At 45.9% G+C, this 20,000-nt stretch overlaps 1 protein-coding gene across 2 annotated transcripts in view; it reads right to left on the bottom strand.

Moving 5' to 3' along the window:
- The window catches only part of foxn3 (forkhead box N3), an 87,509-nt gene that overhangs the window by 45,138 nt on the left and 22,371 nt on the right, over window positions 1-20,000 (bottom strand). For both annotated transcript variants that reach the window (XR_013968867.1, XM_080849966.1), the window contains exon 2: window positions 12,732-13,300. Coding sequence is in view for 1 of the 2 variants with exons in the window: in XM_080849966.1 (XP_080706092.1) it covers window positions 12,732-13,286 (555 nt within the window). In the remaining variant the exon portion in view is untranslated. The remainder of the gene's footprint in view (window positions 1-12,731; window positions 13,301-20,000) is intronic.

The raw sequence follows: 20,000 nt of genomic DNA, 5'->3' as shown, positions 1-20,000 counted from the left end.
AATACAGCTTGAGGGCTACACAGGGCCACGGGGAGTTGAGGTCAGACCCATTGACATGCAGCGCCATGCGCTCTAGTTCAGACAGCTGATGCTCAGCACGGAGCATTTCAGATTCTCCCTGGCGTACAGCAGGAGAAGTCTTTTCCAGGAGAGTGGCACAGTCAGCAGGAGCTCCCCCCCTATCTAGGGAGAAGATGAGGTAGGAGGAGTGGCGGTGGGAGATGGGAGAATGAGCGCGGTGTAATGAGAGTGAAAGACAGGATGTTTGCTGTAAGTGGAAAGCTGTTGATCTTGTGGCGTAATCCATGGTGTAATGCATGGTATAATCCATTACATTCATAAACACACACACACACACATACACACACACACACACACACACACACACAATATACACACACAATATACACACACACAGAGTGCAGCCTGAATATTTTCATCCCTACCTCCCGCTACCCTGGTGAACCTCCCAGTCATGTTGCTGGTGCCCCACCCCCACCCCCCCACATACCCATCAGTGCATTATTATCACTGAGGTACATGTGCCTATGCATTAGAGCAGAGTGAAATAACCAATCAGACGCCCCCCAAACCCGCATGATGGCGGCGTCTGCACCGGGCTAATGACCTACGCCGGTGCTTAGATAAGCCTGATTCTACTTCATTTACCTCTGCAGCACCGCAGATAGAAATTAACCCCCAAGCCTGCCGCCACACCGGCTCACCTTGAGCTCGGGATTGGTTAGATTCTTACAGGGAAATGAAATGGAGGTGGGAGGAAAAGCAATGAGGCAGCTGGCCATAAAAAATGAGGATGTGCACAAAATAGAGGGAGGCATGCAGATGCGTGAGCGTGCGTATGCTTTATGGTCCCATCCCATTGAGTCAGCAGTCCCTTAAGAAAGGCACCCGCTGGCAATAGGGGGAATGTGATGAAAAATTTCCAAGGAGTTTTCCGGAAATTGAAAGTCAGAAAGTTAATCTAGAATCCAATTAAGATCCGGAGAGGAACGGAACCCTGATCATCATCATCATCTTCATCATCATCATCATCATCATCTGTGCAGAGCCTTAAAGGCAGGGGTACAATCAGATCACATCTCCCTTAGCATATGCCTGAACACACTGATTGGACAGAGTTTTGCAAACAACATAACATAACATAACATGCAATGAGCCAAACCAAGCCGTAGTCTGGATGAATTAGTTTGGAGGAGCCGCACCATGGTACTGTTGCATATTCAAAAGAATTGTCTCCTGAGAGAGAACAGCATTCTAGAGACTGCCATAAAAATACTGCAACTGCAGTCTTTAACATCGCTAACAAAGAGAAACACAGATTGGTATGGACAGGGCTTGGGCTCTGATGAAAAAATATTTCCTCTTTGATTTGGATGGTCCAAACACATACACACACACACAGCAGTCTGCAGCATCTTCTGACAGTTTAAACCAAATCAATGCTTTTTCTCTCTCTGCTGCTGGCAGCGCCGAGACACGGCTGGATGGATTACACTGCAGCGCTGGGACAGCTGCTGAGGCTCATCTCTGACCTTCAGCAGTGGAGAGGAAGAAGAGGCTGACCGCAGGACTTTGCACTCATCAAGTTAGTGTAATCTCAAGGAACTCTGCAGTGCTCTACACACACTTAACACACTACACACACACACCACACATATCACTCATCAAGTTAGTGTAATCTCAAGACGGTTTGCAGCGCTCAACACACACATAGCACACCACACACACACACTACACACATCACTCATCAAGTTAGTATAATCTCAAGGAGCTCTGCAGTTCTCTACACACACATCACACCCAGTTTGAGGAAGGACAGCTCTTTTTAGGGAAGTGTTTTTTTTCTTTTCTATGGTTAAATCTAATTTCCACTAGAAGTATCAAAGTTTATTTATAGATCAAACTGACATCGTGGACCTAATTAAGTTGTCAACTTCCCATCAGAGCGTCTGAAGCATTTCTTTAGCTGAAGGCAGAACCTATAGCAGAGCATGAAATGCAATCCTGAAACTCAGTCACTCTGATTGTCAGGCTTATGCATAAACAACTAGGCATTAACATCATGACAGCAATGACAGCACAGGGAAAGGGAAAGAAATCAAGAAATATAGAGCAGTAAATATTTCAAAGCCTTCAAACAGCTCGTTTTCCCTCTCCACTGGCCAAGAGAGAGAAACTGGCGGGGCTCATAAAAACCCAGGCAGGCGGCTGTATTGACAGATGAATATCCGTCTACTGGGAGACTGTGAAAATTGTTGGGATTAAACCATGACAATCAATTCTAATTACCACAGGATCATAAATTGGAGGCTTGAAGCTCCTGGAGAGAAAAAAAAAGAGGCAGGAATGGAACTTTTCAGTCAATTTGAGTCCATTTCTTCTGAGATCATTTGTTTCTGACTGTTCGAGGTAAATTCCCTATACAGAGCGAGTTCACCAGGTTGTACGAATGGAGGCTGCTCTCATTAATTGTGTGTGTGTGTGTGTGCTTAAGTGTATGTGTCTATTTGTGTGTGTCTGTATTTCTGTTTGTCTGTTTTACTCTGACTTTTTTTACTTTTACTGTTTGTGTAAGAATGTGTGTCTTTAATTTTGATTCTGGACAGTCTGTGATACATGAGCTGTCATCCCCTCCAGTGAGAAAATCACCCGGTTCCTATTTGCCTACCAGAGAGGTGGCCGCTCTCCCTCCTGCCCCCGTCCTTGTTCTCGCTCGCGGTGTAAATTTTCAAATGCTCTGTAATCAGGAGGAAATCAATAGGCTTTAGAGCACTTCCCCACCGCTGTATTTCCCCTGCATGACAGCAGCTGGGGACCGGGAAGGCCAACTCTATGGCAGGAGTCAATAGAGGCCCCAGTCAGACAGGGAGGGAGAAAGACAGGAGGGAGGGAGAGAAAGAGGGTGAGAGGGAGAGAGAGAGAGGGGGAGAGAGAGAGAGAGAGAGAGAGAGAGAGGGAGAGAGAGGGAGAGAGAGAGATAAAGAAAGAGGGTGAGAGGGAGAGAGTGTGAGGGGGGGAGAGAGAGAGAGAGAGAGAGGGAGAGAGAGAGAGATAAAGAAAGAGGGGGAGAGGGAGAGAGTGTGAGGGGGAGAGAGAGAGAGAGAGAGAGAGAGTGAGAGAGAGGGATAGAGAGAGATAAAGAAAGAGGGGGAGAGGGAGAGAGAAAGAAAGCGAGAGAGAGGATGGGAAGTAAAGGGATCTAGAGAGAGAGGGTAAGAGAGAGAAAGTGAGACAGAGAGGGAGAGAGGGACAGAGGGGAGAGAGGGGGGGGGGGCACTTGGATTACACTGGTCTCCTAGGCAACAGGCAATGGTGGTGAGCATAAAGGCTGTTTGATAGTCTTGGCAGAGGGGATCTTTCACTGCCACTAAGAACCATGGGCTTCAGCAGGCGCTGTACTCCAGTGGAACCCATACACTTCATCCCATCAGCTCCCATGACACAACCCCCCCGACACACACATACACAAACACATACACACACACCATGCCTTTCACTCAGTGTCATTTTTTTAAGTGTTCTTATCATTCAGAAGAGACTTGACCTGTCCTGTGACCTCAAATACACCAGGATAATTTAGATGTGCAGTGGTTCATAAAATCAAGTCAATTAACGCGTTATGTCCCTGGAATACCAATCGCGTGTGCGTGTGTGTGTGTGTGGGGCTTGGCCACCTTTCTTGGCCACTGGTAAACTGATAAATCAAGGTGCTAAGGGAGGACGTGGTGAGCAGGCCAAGTCTCTAAAGCCCAGTGGTCATCAGCGGCTAATGGCAAATTTCTCATCACATGAGTCTATGTGGTGTGACCGCCCAGCTGAAAAACACATAGCGGAGATGATGAGCTTGTTAAAAGGCAAGGCTGTGTGCTGGGATGGAGAGGGACAGAGTGAGAGAGGGAGAGAGAGAGAGAGAGAGGGAGAGAGAGAAAGTGAATGAGAGAGGACAGAGCGATAGACTGTAAAAAACAAAGAAGGGAGGAAAGGGAGGAAGAGAGGGATGGAGAAAAAGAGAGCAATTACAGGGAGAAAGAGAGGGACAGATGGAAATAGGGATGGTGAGAAACAGACATAAGGAGAGAGGGAGGAAGAGAGGGAGGGAGAAAGGGAAAGAAAGAAATGGAAGAGAGGGATGAAGGGAAGAAGAGAGGGATGGAAGGAGAAAGAGAGGGATGGAGGAAGAAAGAGAGGGATGGAGGGAAGAAAATAGGGATGAGGGAGAAAGAGAGAGATGGAGGGACAAAGAGAGGGATGGAAAAAGAGAGGGATGGAGGGAGCGAGCTATCCTGACTTGCCTTGAGGCTCTTGGCCACTCAAGTGCTTTTTGGGGTCATGTGGGTCATGTCATTCCTCCACACCGCATAAGGTGACTTAGAGGACATGAGTTTGTGTGTGTGTGTGTGTGTGTGTGTGTGTGTGTGTGTGTGTGTGTGTGTGTGTGTGTGTGTGTGTGTGTGTGTGTCTGTGATTGTGTGTGTGTGTGTGTGTGTGTGTGTGTGTGTGTGTGTGTGTGTGTGATTGTGTGCCTGTGATTGTGTGTCTGTGTATGTTGAAGTGCGTAAATTGTTGTTAATCTTTGGGTGTGTGTGTTTGTGTGTTTGTGTGTGTGTGTGTGTGTGTGTATGTGTGTTCAGTATGTGTGCTGGAAGGGTGGGGTTTCCATTGAATAGGACAACGTGAGCACACACACACACACACACACACACACACATACACACACACACACACACACACACACACACACACACACACACACACACACACATGAGAGGTGAGAGGGAGCAGGCGTAGAGAAGAGATGCACACTGGCAGACAGACAGAGACAAAGGACTCACTGAGACGGAGACTGTCACACCAACATGCTACTAGCACTCCAGGGTCTAAACAAACGCAGCCAGTACACTGTATACACACACACATCACGCCACCACCCTAACAATCAGCAGTTCAGTGTATACACAAGCAAACCCAGCACACTCTGCACACATGCACATGCACACACACACACACACACACACACACACACACACACACATTCACACATATGAATAAGTTATAAAAACAAACACAGCTTTGAGAAGGGCGGCACAAGCTGTTCATTAAATTGGCTGTTAATGAACAATGCAACCCAAATCAACCATCTGATCAGCTCTCCACAAGCGACCCAGAATGATGAACCTAGTGAAGGTGAGAACACATCCGTGTGATAAATCTCCGTTGGTCACATAGTTCCCGCTGGGGCCTGAATGGGGGGGTGGGGGGACGTCCTTGCCTGGGAGACATGAGGGGGACGGAAAGGGACACAGGGACAGGAGCAAGGGAACCTGGCTGGACGGACTGAGTGAAGCACACACAAGCGAGAAAAGCAACCTCCATCTTGGCAAGCGGACGTGCTGTTTACTCTTTCACTGTCGCTGTGCGGAGATTACTCACAACAATATGGCGTCCCCCACGAGCACAGCATATGTCCACAACGCCTCGGAAACATTTGTCAAAAATGCAACCATCGCCCACAAGAACAGGACGGCTAGCCTGCTCTTGCATGGCAACCTAGTTCAGTGTTCTTCTGCTGAATTTCAAATGTGAGTGAGTGGATGTGCATAATGGAAGCATGGCTTGTGATTTATAGCTTTATTAAGCTCCTTCTCGGATCAGAAACAGTTTTTGTGAAGTGGTGGAAATGTGTTGTCTGGATTAGCATCTGAGGACCTAGCCCTGAATTTGGATGAGGTACACACTGAGGAAGATAGTTAAATTACTAAATATAGTGTGTATGTGTGTGTGTATGTGTGAGCGTGCATGTCATTTTATCTGTCAGAGGAATGGCGCAGGTCGATCCCTGTGGTTACGGTTGAAACCAAAAGAGACAATGAGACAATCTGTGTGTTCCCTGCTTTTAACATAAGCAAAGCAGTGTGAGTGTGATTGTGCAACCAAAAATCCCCTGAAGTGAGAGTGCCTGTGGCTCACTGCTGGAACAGACACAGAGGCACACACAGAGGCAGAGCAGCAGCCTGCAGCCATTCAACTTTTCCCATCTCCCACTTCAAAGAGTCATATGCCACTTAAACCATTGCCACGGTTGGCGCTGGCATTCGGCTGGCGAATTAATGACTTATCTAAATCAGAAAAAAAACACTGTGGTTTGGGTCCCAGTCTGTAGAATCAGAATGGAGTCCAAAAACAGGTTCACATACACTCACACACACACCACACATAAAAACGTGCACGCATGCACAACACACTTACACTTAAGGCCGAAATATGGCTCTGCGACTGCGGCTGGCCATGCAGTTGTATCGATGGACTCGTTTTCATTTATGGTTCTCTAAGGGTTGTGCGTGTTGCAAAGCAATTCACCACCAGACTCATAGGTGGAGCAACATTTGTTTCCGAAGACGACCTTAGAGAAGCCTACTATCCCATGACATCTGTGGAAGTCGAAGGCTTGCCTAGCCTTGTTGGATAGTTCCTAAAATTGGGAGACGCACGCAAGCACGCGAGTAGGGGTACGAAAGCACACAAGGGGCCCTTGCGCTTGCATGTTTCTGAAAACGGACAACCACAAATTCAGCTTTACACTTACACACACACACACACACACACACACCTGGAGGGTGAGATGCCCTTAGAGACACACAAAAGCAGGATTTCTTGACTAATATGGCTTGTTCAATGCCATTGAAGAGGCTTGGCCTTCAGGGCTGAATGCTCTGTTATTCCCATAGTGACGGTGAAAGCTGTGAAGCACTGGGCACCAACTTCCTCACTCCGACCTCTAGCCTGCTCCTATTAACACCTCCTACTGTGCAATTCAACTGCTGCCCTACAAGGCGCAAACCACAATTCAAATCCAGGACACATTTAGTCAAATTCCACAAATCGCTCCTCATGGTCCTCTAGCTGTCCGAAAACTCAGGTGTTCCTACGCAGTTCTGGTTCTGTAGATGAGAAACAAACACAGTGGCTCGGACCAAGCCATTACCAATTGCAGCCAATTAACATTTTGCTTCATGAGCACGGAAGGGAGGGGTGCAATTTGTTTGGCTGTTGAGCACAAATCAACAACCTTTTGCCAGATTCTTGTCTGGTGGAGCTGTGATTGCCTTGTGAAGACACTTTTTAATAAACACAAGAGATCTCGACCCAGTTTGGGTAAATCTGTTTGGTTTTTCTTTTTCTTTTTCTTTGTGTGCTTTTCTGTGTGTTTGTGCATTCCTTCAGCATGATGCAAAGCGTAAATAACAACGCTGGTTGTTGATGTTCCCAGCCGGGCCCATTAAAAGTGCCCATAAAGGAGACAGCTGTGGAGAGGCTGCGCTTAAGTCCACTCTGATAGCTGGGGCTAAGTCAGAGTTATACCAGACAGGGGCACAGGGCAAAGGTGGCAGATAGATCTGCTTTTCATCTTGTTTCAAGTCTGAAAAGCACAAACTGGAATAAATGTATATATAATAAATCTCTTAAAGTTATTACAGACCTCACAGGTTGCCAAATTTAAAAAGTATTACTGCACTATTGTTGTTGTTGTTTTCTAAGTTAGGTAACAAATGGTTATGGTAATATATTTATTCAAGTGGCACAAGGAAATATAAATAAAACAGGAACAGCAACATGAACCTTTTTTCAGAGAGGACTGTAAGGTTTCTGTGCCAGTGCTTGGTCTTCTGTGGGTTTAAGTGGGCCAAACAGCAAAGAGAACCTTTTAGCCAGAACGTGGCTTTGAGAGGACTGAGCAGAAACATGAACCTTTGAGACTGGACTGTAATGGATCTGTGCTAACCGTACAGGGTAGGGGTTCTATCGGTTTAAGAGGACAGAACCAGTAACATAAGCCTCCCAGGCAGAACAGCATGGGTTCTGCAGAGATGCAGAGACGAGAGGCTTGTGTGTATGAGGGAGGTCAGGGGGGATACTTCCGTCCCAACCGTATATTGATCACCTTGTCATCTGAGTCAGCATTTATCAGGCCCCGCTGGGACCTCCTAGGTAACCCTGGTAACCTCAAACTGCTCCATGTGTGTGTGTGTGTGTGTGTGTGAGAGTGTGTGAGTGTGGGTGTGTGTTAGCGTAGATGAAGGGTGACATCAGGTTAGATACAGATGCATATACAGTTTGTCTTTGCATGTATGTTTATTCCTGTCCATGTTCTAATGTATGCACGCACACACGCACACACATACACAGACACATATACGCACACGCACACACACACATCTGTCCACACGCAGCCTAAAATCTGGCCAGACAGAGATGTAAAGCTGGAAGAGCAGGACAGATTTCAGCTCTGGTAATGTCCGGTATCTCAGGTCACTCACATTCCGACCCCAGCCTCAGACTGAGCTGTGTGTGTGTGTGTGTGTGTGTGTGTGTGTGTGTGTGTGTGTGTGTGTGTGTGTGTGTGTGTGTGTGTGTGTGGTGGGGTTAAATCCTGAGACTGCCTAGGAGATGTTTCACACGCCCCAGTCTTTAAATAATTAAACAGTGGAGTACTGGGGAATGCCAGAGTAGGAGCCAGTAGGGTAACACCGGGGCTGAGGAACAGAGACGGACACGGCTGCCATTCCTGTTTCTCACCACATAATTAATACATTCAACAGTGTTTATTTTTCCCGTAATCGATAGAAAGTGATTTTCTAAATGCCAGCAGCTGCCATTTTCTTTGCACAACACTGGCACACACACACACACACACACACACACACACACACACACACACACACACACACACACACACACACACACACACACACACACACACACACACACACACACACACACACACACACACACACACACACAAACAAACAAACAAACACAAAATCTAATGTTTTGATGCAAGCCAGCACAGCCTTTACCTGCATCTGATGTCGGGAGCGTACTTTCTTCTGCCGATCAGGTGCCATAGCAACCACACAAACACAAACAGTGGAAAAAGCACCTAAACATTAGCTACAAGAAAAACTATTCACTGGTGAATTAGTATTGAGCCCATTAGTATTAGTATTGTTGGTGTGTGTGCCTTGTGCATAAGAGAGTGTGTGCGCATAGGCCACAGTGGGCGGTTCATAAACCATTAAAGACAGCCACTGCATGCATCTCATCGTATGCAGGTCCAGTCCAGTTCTAGCTGTAAGTAGACAATCCAGTCTAACCTCAGATGGCAAACATCTTTAGGGTGGACCTTGCTCTCGGAGAGGCTACGGGTCAGGGCCTGGCCTACTCCAGTGCCTGCTGGTGTCTGCCTCCATGTATGGCCAGATCTGAGCCGGAACTGGGCCTAATCCATCCCAGCTGTTATCAGATAATTCACTGACACCCCAAACAGCATTCTGGCTGCGGACTAAAGGAGGGACTGACCATTTACATTCATTCATTTAACAGACGTTCTTATCCCAAGCAACCTACAGAACAAATATACATTTAACAGACGCTCTTATCCCAAGCAATCTACAGAACAAATATACATTTAACAGACGCTCTTATCCCAAGCAATCTACAGAACAAATACACGTTTTTCATTAGTAGCCTGTGTGTGCCTCCTGGCAATCAAAGCCGTGTCCTTGGTGTTGCTATGACCTTGCTCTACCAGTTGAGCCACAGGCACACAGGAACACAGGAACACAGGGACGAAGGGACGAAGGGACGAAGGAATGCAGAGGAACAGAGGAACGCAGCGGAACACAGGAATGGAGGAACAGAGGAACGCAGAGGAACACAGAAACCAGGCCGAGATCAGTTCCAGTCCCTAATGTTATCTGCGTCCGTGGGAACAAACAAACGGTGCTAAACTAATGAATGCTTGTTTAACAGGATGTATGCAAACATCAGCTGGGCTCAAAAACTAGACTGTTCCTCCAACTCAACCGCCCCCTCTTGCAGCACTGACAGACATGTGGTTTAAAGGTTTAGTCCCTGAACATTATCCACTAACTTGCTGTTGAATAAACAGCAATTTTCTCAAAGTTCCTCTTACTGTCTATACAGTGTGTATTCGTTAAAAAAAACACACTCTGGTGCACAGTCCTGGCTATGCCAATGGGAATTAAAGAAAAAGTGACTTGCAGCCAAGAGGTGCTCTTTTCCTCTGCAGTACTGAAGGGAGGGGGGTATTTGATTGGCTGTTGAGTTCAAATATCAACAATCTTTTGGCAGAATTGAGGACTGTATCTTGAAGACTCCAATGGCGTCTCCACTGACATCTCATCTCAGAAACATCTCCTTCTGTCTCTCCGAGCGACAGCAACCCGTCAAACTCACAGTTTGTTTATCGCTTCTCTTCTCTTCTCCTGGATTGTTTAATTTCTCTATCTATCTCATTATGGAGAGCAGCGCGTGAACACATAACCGATTCGCCACAAATTCTAAATTAAAACGAACTTAATCATCTCATTCATTAATTAAGGAGGCCAACCAGGCTCTGAAAATGAAATCAAATTCAGAATGGGGAAGAGGCACTCAATTTAAATCCCTGACCCTGGGATAATCACTCATTTGTCCACTTTCAGAAGCCAGAGTCTGGATCCTCTCTCTGTCTCTCTCTGTCTCTATCTCTCTCGCTCTCTGTCTCTTTCTCTCCTTTTCCTTTGTTTTCCTCAGTCTCTCTCTCTCCCCCTTTTCTCTCTCTCTCCCTATCTCTTTCCCATTTTGAACTGAGCCAAACATGGGTGCTTGAGGAAGCTTGAGGAACAAGGACTATCTAATTGATGTAAACGTAAACGTCACTGTCTTCGATTTCAGAATAAGAGTTAACTGGAGTGACACAGACAGAGAGAAGGATGAATGCTGATTTGAACCCTGTTTGGTGTAATGATCGTGATACGCTCAATTTTGGCAAACATCTGCAATATCATGGCAAGAAAGCTAACTGTGCAGATGATTAAGTCTGGCTGTGTGCTGATTAAGTAAGTCACACACTAAGCCCAGGACAATGGCAGTAGGCTTTTAATTTAGGAGCTGGCTCATCATCGGAAGTTGAGCTCTAAATAATTGGGCTTCAGCAAAATAAAGGGCTGAAGTCTGACATAATTATTCCAGGAGACTGAGGCACAATTAAAAATGTAGTTTCAAAACCTCAACTAATTAAATCAAACGATGCCATTAATAACTACACACACTGACTATAATGTCTTAGCCTTCAAACAACACACAATTAATTATCCAGTATCGGATCTTGATCTTTGTCTCAGCTTACTGTAAGTGTCTAGGTCAAAGACCCCAAGCCACACACACAAAATCAAAAACTCTTAGCATCTCAAGTATTCTGCTGATTATTCCAAACAGTCAACATTGCATAACTTGCAACAAACTGGTTTTCAAGCCATCTGTTATTGTGGGGGAAAAAACTAAAACATCTGGGGGCGGGGGTGGGGGGGTTAATGCTGTTTCATGCAGAGTGGGAGGGGGGTTAATTAAGCAAACTACAATGAGAGGAAACAGCATGGTGAAGATCAGACTGACACTTCAGAGAAAGAGAGAAAGAGAGAAAGAGAGAAAGAGAGAGAGAGAGAGAACTTCCTCCACACTCACTGTTTCAATGCAACCTTTCTGTCACCACTGGATTAGCCTTTCCCAGTAAGAAAACACACACACATTCACATACACCCACACCCACATCAGTTTCTCTGTTGCTACAGCAACTGCTTACTTTCCATGTCAACTGCATTGCAGTTTCTATGGAGACACATATACAAAAAAAAATCTTTGCGCCACAGCAGAAGACCAGATGGCACTGAACTGTGAGAGTCACATGCAAGGGCTTTACTGTTCAGACACATACACACACACACACACAAGCACGCAAGCAGGCACACACATACACACACACATACACACACACACACACACACAAACACACACATGCTCACACGCACAGAGATACACATACTTGCATACAGACACTCGCATGTGTACACACACAAATGCACACACAAGCAAATGACTGTACACGTCTCACACACATACACAACTTACATACACACACAAATTATCCTCTCCCTTACTAAAACAATTGCTAAATAAAATTCGAACGCACACATTTTTTTCTGGTGTGTTGCAGAGGGGTTTAGATCAATAAGCGCTGAACATGTAATGAGAGCTAATTGGTCTGCTTTGTCTTACCATTATCAAAAAATCTCACTTCCACAAAGGATATTCCCCAGAATTACTGAGCTTAAAATAATCATACCTACATAAGGAGATGAGAGGGAGAACAAAGAAATCTTAATGAGAATTTCTGGGCAGGAAAACGAGAATGGACAATATTACTCATACCACACAAAACTATGTGGAACTAGTCTAAATCAACACACTACGACAACAGCAAACACCATGGCAACTCACTGGTAATAAGACATAATAGTAATAGTTTAGTAGTATAATGTACTGGAAGTCCACAATATGTTTCATGTTTGAATACAGATGAATGTCCACCATCATTTTCACATGATATGCCTTCAATTACATGTTCACCCACCTAAAACATGCCTGCAGTAAGGATCAAATAATACAATAAAGAGATGAATGAACTATTCACTGCGCTTAGGGTAATGAAAACAAACTGGACTTCACCCTGATAGACAGACAGATAGAATATAAAAAGACAGCTACTGTACTGTAAAAATAATGTACTGCAAATAGACAGACAGACTTACAAACAGACAGTAGGTAGACAGACAGACAGAAACACAGACAGAAATGCAGAGTAAACTCACCTGGCTCCTGTCTTTGTCCACCTTCTTAAAACACTTGTTGAGGGACAGGTTGTGCCTGACGGAGTTCTTCCACCCAGTGGGGGCGTTGGCGAAGTAAGGGAAGTGTTCCAGGATCCAGTTGTAAATATCCTTGACGGGCAGCCGCTTGGCGGGCGCGTCCTCGATGGCCATGAAGATCAGGCAGCTGAAGGAGTACGGCGGCTTGCAGTTGGGGTTCTGCTTGGCGTCGTAGGCCAGGTCCGACTGGGCCGGCGAGGGCGGCGCGTCGTCGTCCAGCTCTTGCACGGGGCTGACGCTGCGCAGAACCGGGTCGCCGAAGCTGTTGAGCAGGTTCTTGCTCTCGTGGAGCCAGTTGAGGTTGGTGAGCTCCTCGTCCTCACCTGCCGTCTTCTCTGCCTTGAGGCCGGCTGGTGGGAGCGGCGGTGGAGGCGTTGCCAACGTCAGGTCCATCTCCTCAGCCTCCAGCAGCGACGAGGCGTACAGACGGCTCAGGCCAGTGGCCACACTCACGCCGGAACCTTCCGACTTCTTACTGGGAGGCATGACTGGACCCATTTAGATCAAGACTCCTGCTGGGCAGAGAGGAGAGAGGGACATCAGCTTGATGGAAAAATATGCACGCTTTACTCCAGGATACTCTAAACCAATATACTGTACATACATACACTCACATCCTTCTACAACATTCAGCACGCTCACAATTCCACAGCAGCCATCATCAGGACACATAAACACCACTGTGCCTGAAGACATCCCTACCCATTCCTTTCACCTGTAAAACATGTATTGGCTACCAACCTACTCCAAGTTGCTTTAGATAAGGAAATCAAACTCTAACTAACAGAACCGAATGTGTAACATCAGTGTGTTTCATTTCAAATCAATCTCAGAGCTGTCCAGTGACAGCCAAAACCATGCCTGGTTGTGCCTCATGTTCTTAAAAACAGAACCCAGAATAGCTAAGAGGCCACATGAGAAGGCTGAAAAGAGCAGACTCCACAATTCCCCCCCTGCACCTTGAAACAGCAAGTAAACTGCAGGAAGAAAAGAGACAGACAGAAACACAACAGCTCAACAGAGACCGCCACCAGAAGAAGAAGAAGAAAAAGAAGAAGAAGAAGAGCGGCCCTTCAGTCGCGGCCCACTCCACTCCACAGGCGTCCTGAAGGCCTTCACTCCGGAGATTAACTCCTCTGAAGATCGCTATCTGGAGACAAAGAGCTCTTAGAGCAAGGCTGTACGCTGCACTGGTGCATTCTGTAAATCTTTCTCTTTCTCTTGCTCTCTTTCAGTCTTCCATTTGCCTCTGTCATACCATCTCACCCGCTGGCACTCACACACACACACACACAGATACAGTGAATCAATTGACTTTAAAACGATGAACAGAGGTCCCAGTCATCAAACTGCTGGCCTTTTCCTCCCTCCAGACCCCACTGCCTAACCCCAACCCCCGCCCCCCTGCATGCTAGCTGTGACATATAGAGTCAAGCTTCCAATGTAAAGACCACGCTGAAGAAGTATGCCTCTCATTTTCTTTGAGAGAACGTCTTCACATGCCTGCAGACGTTGTGCATAAATGCATGTAGGGCCTAGGTCCAGCAGAGTGGACCAAGGTAAAGGCAAACAAACAAACAAAAACAAGGCAAAGAAAACACCCCTACTTGTTGAGATGTCTCTATGACAAAATAAATAAATAAGTGAACAGGTGGTACCCTAAATCTAGTGTCACTATGATTGATCTACTTGCAGCTGTCACCAACCCCCCCCCCCCCCACACACACACACACACACACACACACACACACACACACCAGCCCGAATACAGTGATTCACTTTCTTTGTGTCTGTCTAATTTAGTCAGCAGACATGTTCATAAGCCTTAATCCACCATTATCTGCATATTTGTTTGACCAACAGTCACTGAGAGCACTGGGCAGCATTAACGCAATTAATGATGTAGGCTACATACAGCATAATCACCAGTGCTCTTACAACATGCATTAGTTTGATCTAGAGAGAGTGAGATAGACAGTCACAGGAGTTGGTTTTCATTGTTGTTTCAATATATATGTTGTTCGAATTATAATATTTCAAGGAACTGGATGATGCAAAGCTACATCAAAAAGATTAAATATGCATACATTTACGTTTCAGATCAGATGTTGCACAGTGCAGCCATGTTAATAAACCATGCATATGGAAATGCAACAAATACTTCGACAACACTTAAAGCAGTGCATTAACTCCATATGTTCCACATCAAAAGCACTGTCTAGCTCTCTTATTTGCAAATCATTAATCAATGAGTTTCATCTATCCAATAAACTTCTTATCTAAGTTTGGCCTCAAAGAGGACTTGCAGTCCCGTGAGTCCCTGAACTAGAAAATTATATTAGAGTTGACAGTAGAGTAATTTAATTGCATAGTTGCTATGACAACACAGTCGTCTGTTTGGACCTAATTTGCTGTCTAGTGCCAACTGCATCCCCCGGAGATTACGTGCATCATCCTTTCCCCGTTATTCTGTATTCCGAAGAAACACGCAACTCTTTCAGGCTATGTCTATTTATGATTGAGTGAGTGACTGAATGACTGTTGTCATGCCACAGTCGAGTGTGATTCGAGAACACTTGTCAGGTCTGACAGCTATCAAGGAGTCTGTCAAACATCCGCTCCTCCAGCACAAACTATCGCATATTTTTAAACACTATTCATATTTCAATACACGAAATCTCAATAGATTTAGCCGATACAGTTTGGATTCTAGAACAACTGGTCTATAACCCGGCTATGTCACAGTCCGTGCGTAACTTTACAACTAAATCAGTTCCCGTATAAAAAGCATTATAGCTCACGAATACAGTGTAGTTCACAGTCGCAGCAACAATCTTATAAATAGCACATGCAATCTGACTTTAAATTTCGACATGTGTCTTTCTTGCACAGAATACTAGTATCTGGCTATCAGCTCACGGTTATAAACACATAGCGCCTTAAAGTGGACGTTTGTAAATGTTTCGCTTACCTCGCCGATCAAATATCAGGACACTGAAAAAAGTGTCCCTTGAGTCAATAACCTAAGATAAATTACGGATGAACCATCCATTGCAATGTCCGTGGGACGTCATGAGAGAAAGCTGTGGACAAACAGAGAGCGACGGCGTCCTGAAAGCTCGAAGCTCGTACTACAAATCCTCCGGTAGTTGCAGAGATCACGATGTATGGTTACTGTGCGTATGGGTATGCGCGTTTCATCTGTTCCGGCTAGGGAATGAGCTGTTTAGGCTGCGAGTAATGACACCCCGCATGACTCAGAGGGAGAGATGTGGGTTGGACATAGCGAAGCAAGCACTAACGGGACGATTCACGGAGAGTGCGCACGAAGCGCAAAGAGACGGAGATAATTAAGCGCCGGGCTCTGTATGAAAGCCCAAATACCATCTGTCAAAGCGCATTTGTTTGTAGAAGGCCAAGTCTTCGAGCTGCGGGCAGTGGTGCCACATGGCTATCGAGTTATGGAAATATTAATTAAAAACCAAACTTTTACAATGCTTCCGAGGAAAAATGACAACGAATCTGAGACGGTAGCGTATTGCTATTATAATGGGTTGCACTAGACTAGTAGCATTTGTAGGATTGAGAGGAGCCTCAAACTAAAATGATCCTAAATAAATCGCTCTCCGTTGTCCTATAGGGGACAAATCATGTTCTAATGAATGGCTTTTCTAATGTATGACATGACTTTTACTCTTGTCAAATTCAACACAGCTACATCGCCATATTAACTGTCACAGAGTCTTTCAACCAAGATCGTAATGCAGAAAAAAGACAGCAGCACAACAGCACGATGAACTCAAACTCCTTCCCTGTCCTCTGTTAGATGCAGTGATTCCACACACCTCCTCCTCCCCACTGCCTGCGCTCCACATAGGAGACGCACCCCAGAAAAGATCCAGGCTGTCCTCATTAAAGGCAATCATCTGCCAGGCTGCCACTCTGCAGTGTGGGTGCGCAACCGTATGTTATGACAGCCCCCAAAACTCAAACTCATCTGAGGTGAAAGCCAGCTTAAAGACACAGGTAATGAGCCCTCCATACACCTGTGATAAATCACTGGGCAAACTGCTGATTTGTCTCCGAGTGCGGCATAAAGCTACGGTCACACACAGTCCCAGAGCCCAACCCAACCCAGCAAATCTCCTGAAACAGAAGACACTGAATTCAAACATGGAGGCTATCAGCTTTCTCATTATGACTCAGAGTGTGAGACTGAGAGAGAGAGAGCTTTACTTGAAATCAGTTTAAACAAGCAGGTCAAAGCTTTCCAAAGGCAGAGAAGACATTCACACTCAGTTCATTCCAAAATCTCTTGGGTTGTCTTGGTTGTCAGAAACTGTCTATCTGTTCTCCTTCCTTGTTCCATCTGAATGCACAGGTATGTACGCTTTTCCAGACTGACAGCAGATTGTCATATACAGTACATGTCATTTATTTACCTGTGTCTGTGTCATCTGTTATGGTGGAGCCGTCCAACGAACTGCTCGCTTTCCCACAAAGGCTAGACGTGTTTACTTACTTTAACCACAGCACGTCTGTTCTACCTCAACAACATCAATGAGAGCAGGGCTTCAAGCCTCCACAAAAACACACACACACACACACACACACACACACACACACACACACACACACACACACACACACACACACACACACACACACACACACACACACACACACACACACACACACACACACACACGCGCGCGCGCGTGCGCGCCGAACACACAAACACACTCTTTCTCTCTCCCTGTCTCGTGATCTTTTTCTCTACAGCCTACGTCAAATAGCCGACAAGCCTTAACTCATCTGTGGAGTGCCTACCTGGGAAACATTCTGAAGGAGGGCGTTGCCTACACTAACCCCCCCTTGAATAGCTGTCACATAAAAGATCCTGCTCACCTGTCGGGTAAGTGCTGACCCCTCTGGTTTGTTTCATAGAAAGAGAGCTGGCAGTCCCCAGAGCCTCTACACACACACACACACAAAACCTATTTTATTGAAAACAAGCCATGGTGATGTCAGATGTTCACATGGGAAAAGCAAACTAGAGGGAGTTGTTTATTTTATCTTAAATGGAAGTACAAAAAAGCCCATGCTTTAGTGAGATCAGCATCTGTTAGTGTTTAATCTCTGTTGATGCAGCCATTTTACAGAACAGTCTCTGTGGAATCCTGTCAATCTTAGCAGAGTTCATGAGTATAAGTTTGTGTGTGTTTATGTGTGTGTTTGTGTGTGCGTGCCTGTGTGTGTGTATGTGTCCCTGTTGCAGGGTCAAAGGGTAGTGTGTGTGTGTGTGTGTGTGTGTGTGTGTGTGTGTGTGTGCGTGAGTGTGTGTGTGTGCAGCTCATGTGGTAAATAGCTGAGGTGTGCCTGTCTGTTAAGCAGTGTCCTTATCAGCTCTGGAGCAGAGATAGCGCGCGGCAATCACGTTGCGTGTGCTTCACATCTCCGTTACACCACTCAAAGGCTTAGCCACTTCAGCAAAACAACCACCAGCGCACTGCCAAATAGCGCCAATTAGGCTAGCAGGGAGAAAAAAAAGCACCACGCCACTCCTCAGGTATTCTCTCTGAGGGGTGAAGGCTGCAACCCAGTGTACCAGCAGTGTGCTTTAATCACCACCACAATATCTATTTTTTTCTGCTGTTGTGTTTTTTTCCACCCCTCGCCATCTAATACTGTTTTGCCTGAAGCCAAGTATCGGGTAAGACTTTCCATGACTTAACAATTACAGTTGCTGTCCGTTGGTGCTTGTTGGGATTATTTATGACTGTTTATGAAAGGCTCTCCACTAAATGGATTACATTTACATCAAACTAAAGCCTCCGTACACACACACTCACAAACACACACACACACACACACACACACACACACCTTATACATAAAGGGCCTGTTGTATATAAAAGGCAGTCATAGAAAGTATGCAGCTCTGCTCCCAGTGTTTCTACCCTGCTATACTACTGCTGTCCTACTGAACACCACAGCAACGGCAGAGGGTCCCTCAGACCTGAGTGACTGGTGTGCTGCCTCCAGTCTGACCCGTTCAAGTGTGTGCATGCCTGCATGCCTGCATGTGTGCATGTGTGCGTGCATGTGTGTGTGTGTGTGTGTGAGCCTGCCTGCAGCAGTGATGTCAGTGATGTCATGAGAGCAGTGGCAGCAGTGAAGGCAGCAGAGATTCCTTGATCTACTTCTGCCTGGTGTGTAATCCGACTCCTACAGCCCAGCAGGACTGCACACAAGCAGCCAAAACACTGACAGACACTTCTATGCTCCACTCAGAGCAAGAGAAGTCAAAGAAGGCACACTGTAGCCGTCACCATTGAGGAGACAGCTGAGGCACTACGGATGGCACAGAACAATTAAGATGGGAATACATCATGACAAATCTGCTTCCGGCACATTATCAATACACTGACACTGAATAGCGATACATTTAGTCAAACGCTGTGTTACGATATATTGGTAATGTAGAAAAAAATATTGTGACAATGTCGGATTATGAGGACCTGTGATCCCCACCCATAGTGCACATGTGTAACATGTACTGGTTGCTTTTCTCAGTGTTTGTGCTCAGCTCATAGTGCTAAAGAGACTGTTGAAGGGAGAAGCCTCTCATACTAAGCACTGAACCAGATTACCACCAGATCAGAGGAAGTGGCTGAAATAACTACATCCCCATGACAGTCTTTACTCAGCGTACAGTGTACAGCTGACCCACTCACCTTTCCCATCACTAATGGCAACCTGACAAATATTTCAGATTTCGTAACACTCCGGGAAATGTTTTTTCTTTGCCGTGCGTAGCCATTAAACAGATTAAAGTGAACGTTATACCTCAACACTGGGACGTACTTCTCATTAATGCAAAGACACGACTGATAGGGTGCAAAGCTGCCCAGATTTCCCCTCCACAGAGGTCATTAGAGTAGATTATTCCCTGTTTTTTGCTACTTGCCATTCAGGCTTTCAATCCCCTCTCTCTGCTCTGCTTCCCTCTGCTCTGCCCTGCCCTGCTGTGCTCTACGTGTCTCTGTGCTGCTGACTGGGTCAAATCTGTGCCGGATCCAAGCCAGGTCTGAGCCGCATTTTAAGCCAGAGCAACCAAATAGGGAGATGAGATGAGAGGCTGCAGTGTGTGTGTGTGTGTGTGTGTGTGTGTGTGTGTGTGTGTATGTGTGTGAAAGAGAGAGAGCGAGA

This window comes from Sprattus sprattus (genome assembly GCF_963457725.1).
Source record: "Sprattus sprattus genome assembly, chromosome: 13".
Lineage (NCBI taxonomy): Eukaryota > Metazoa > Chordata > Actinopteri > Clupeiformes > Clupeidae > Sprattus > Sprattus sprattus.
Note: the sequence above shows the minus strand (reverse complement) of the source record. Positions and strands in the feature narration are given on the sequence as shown.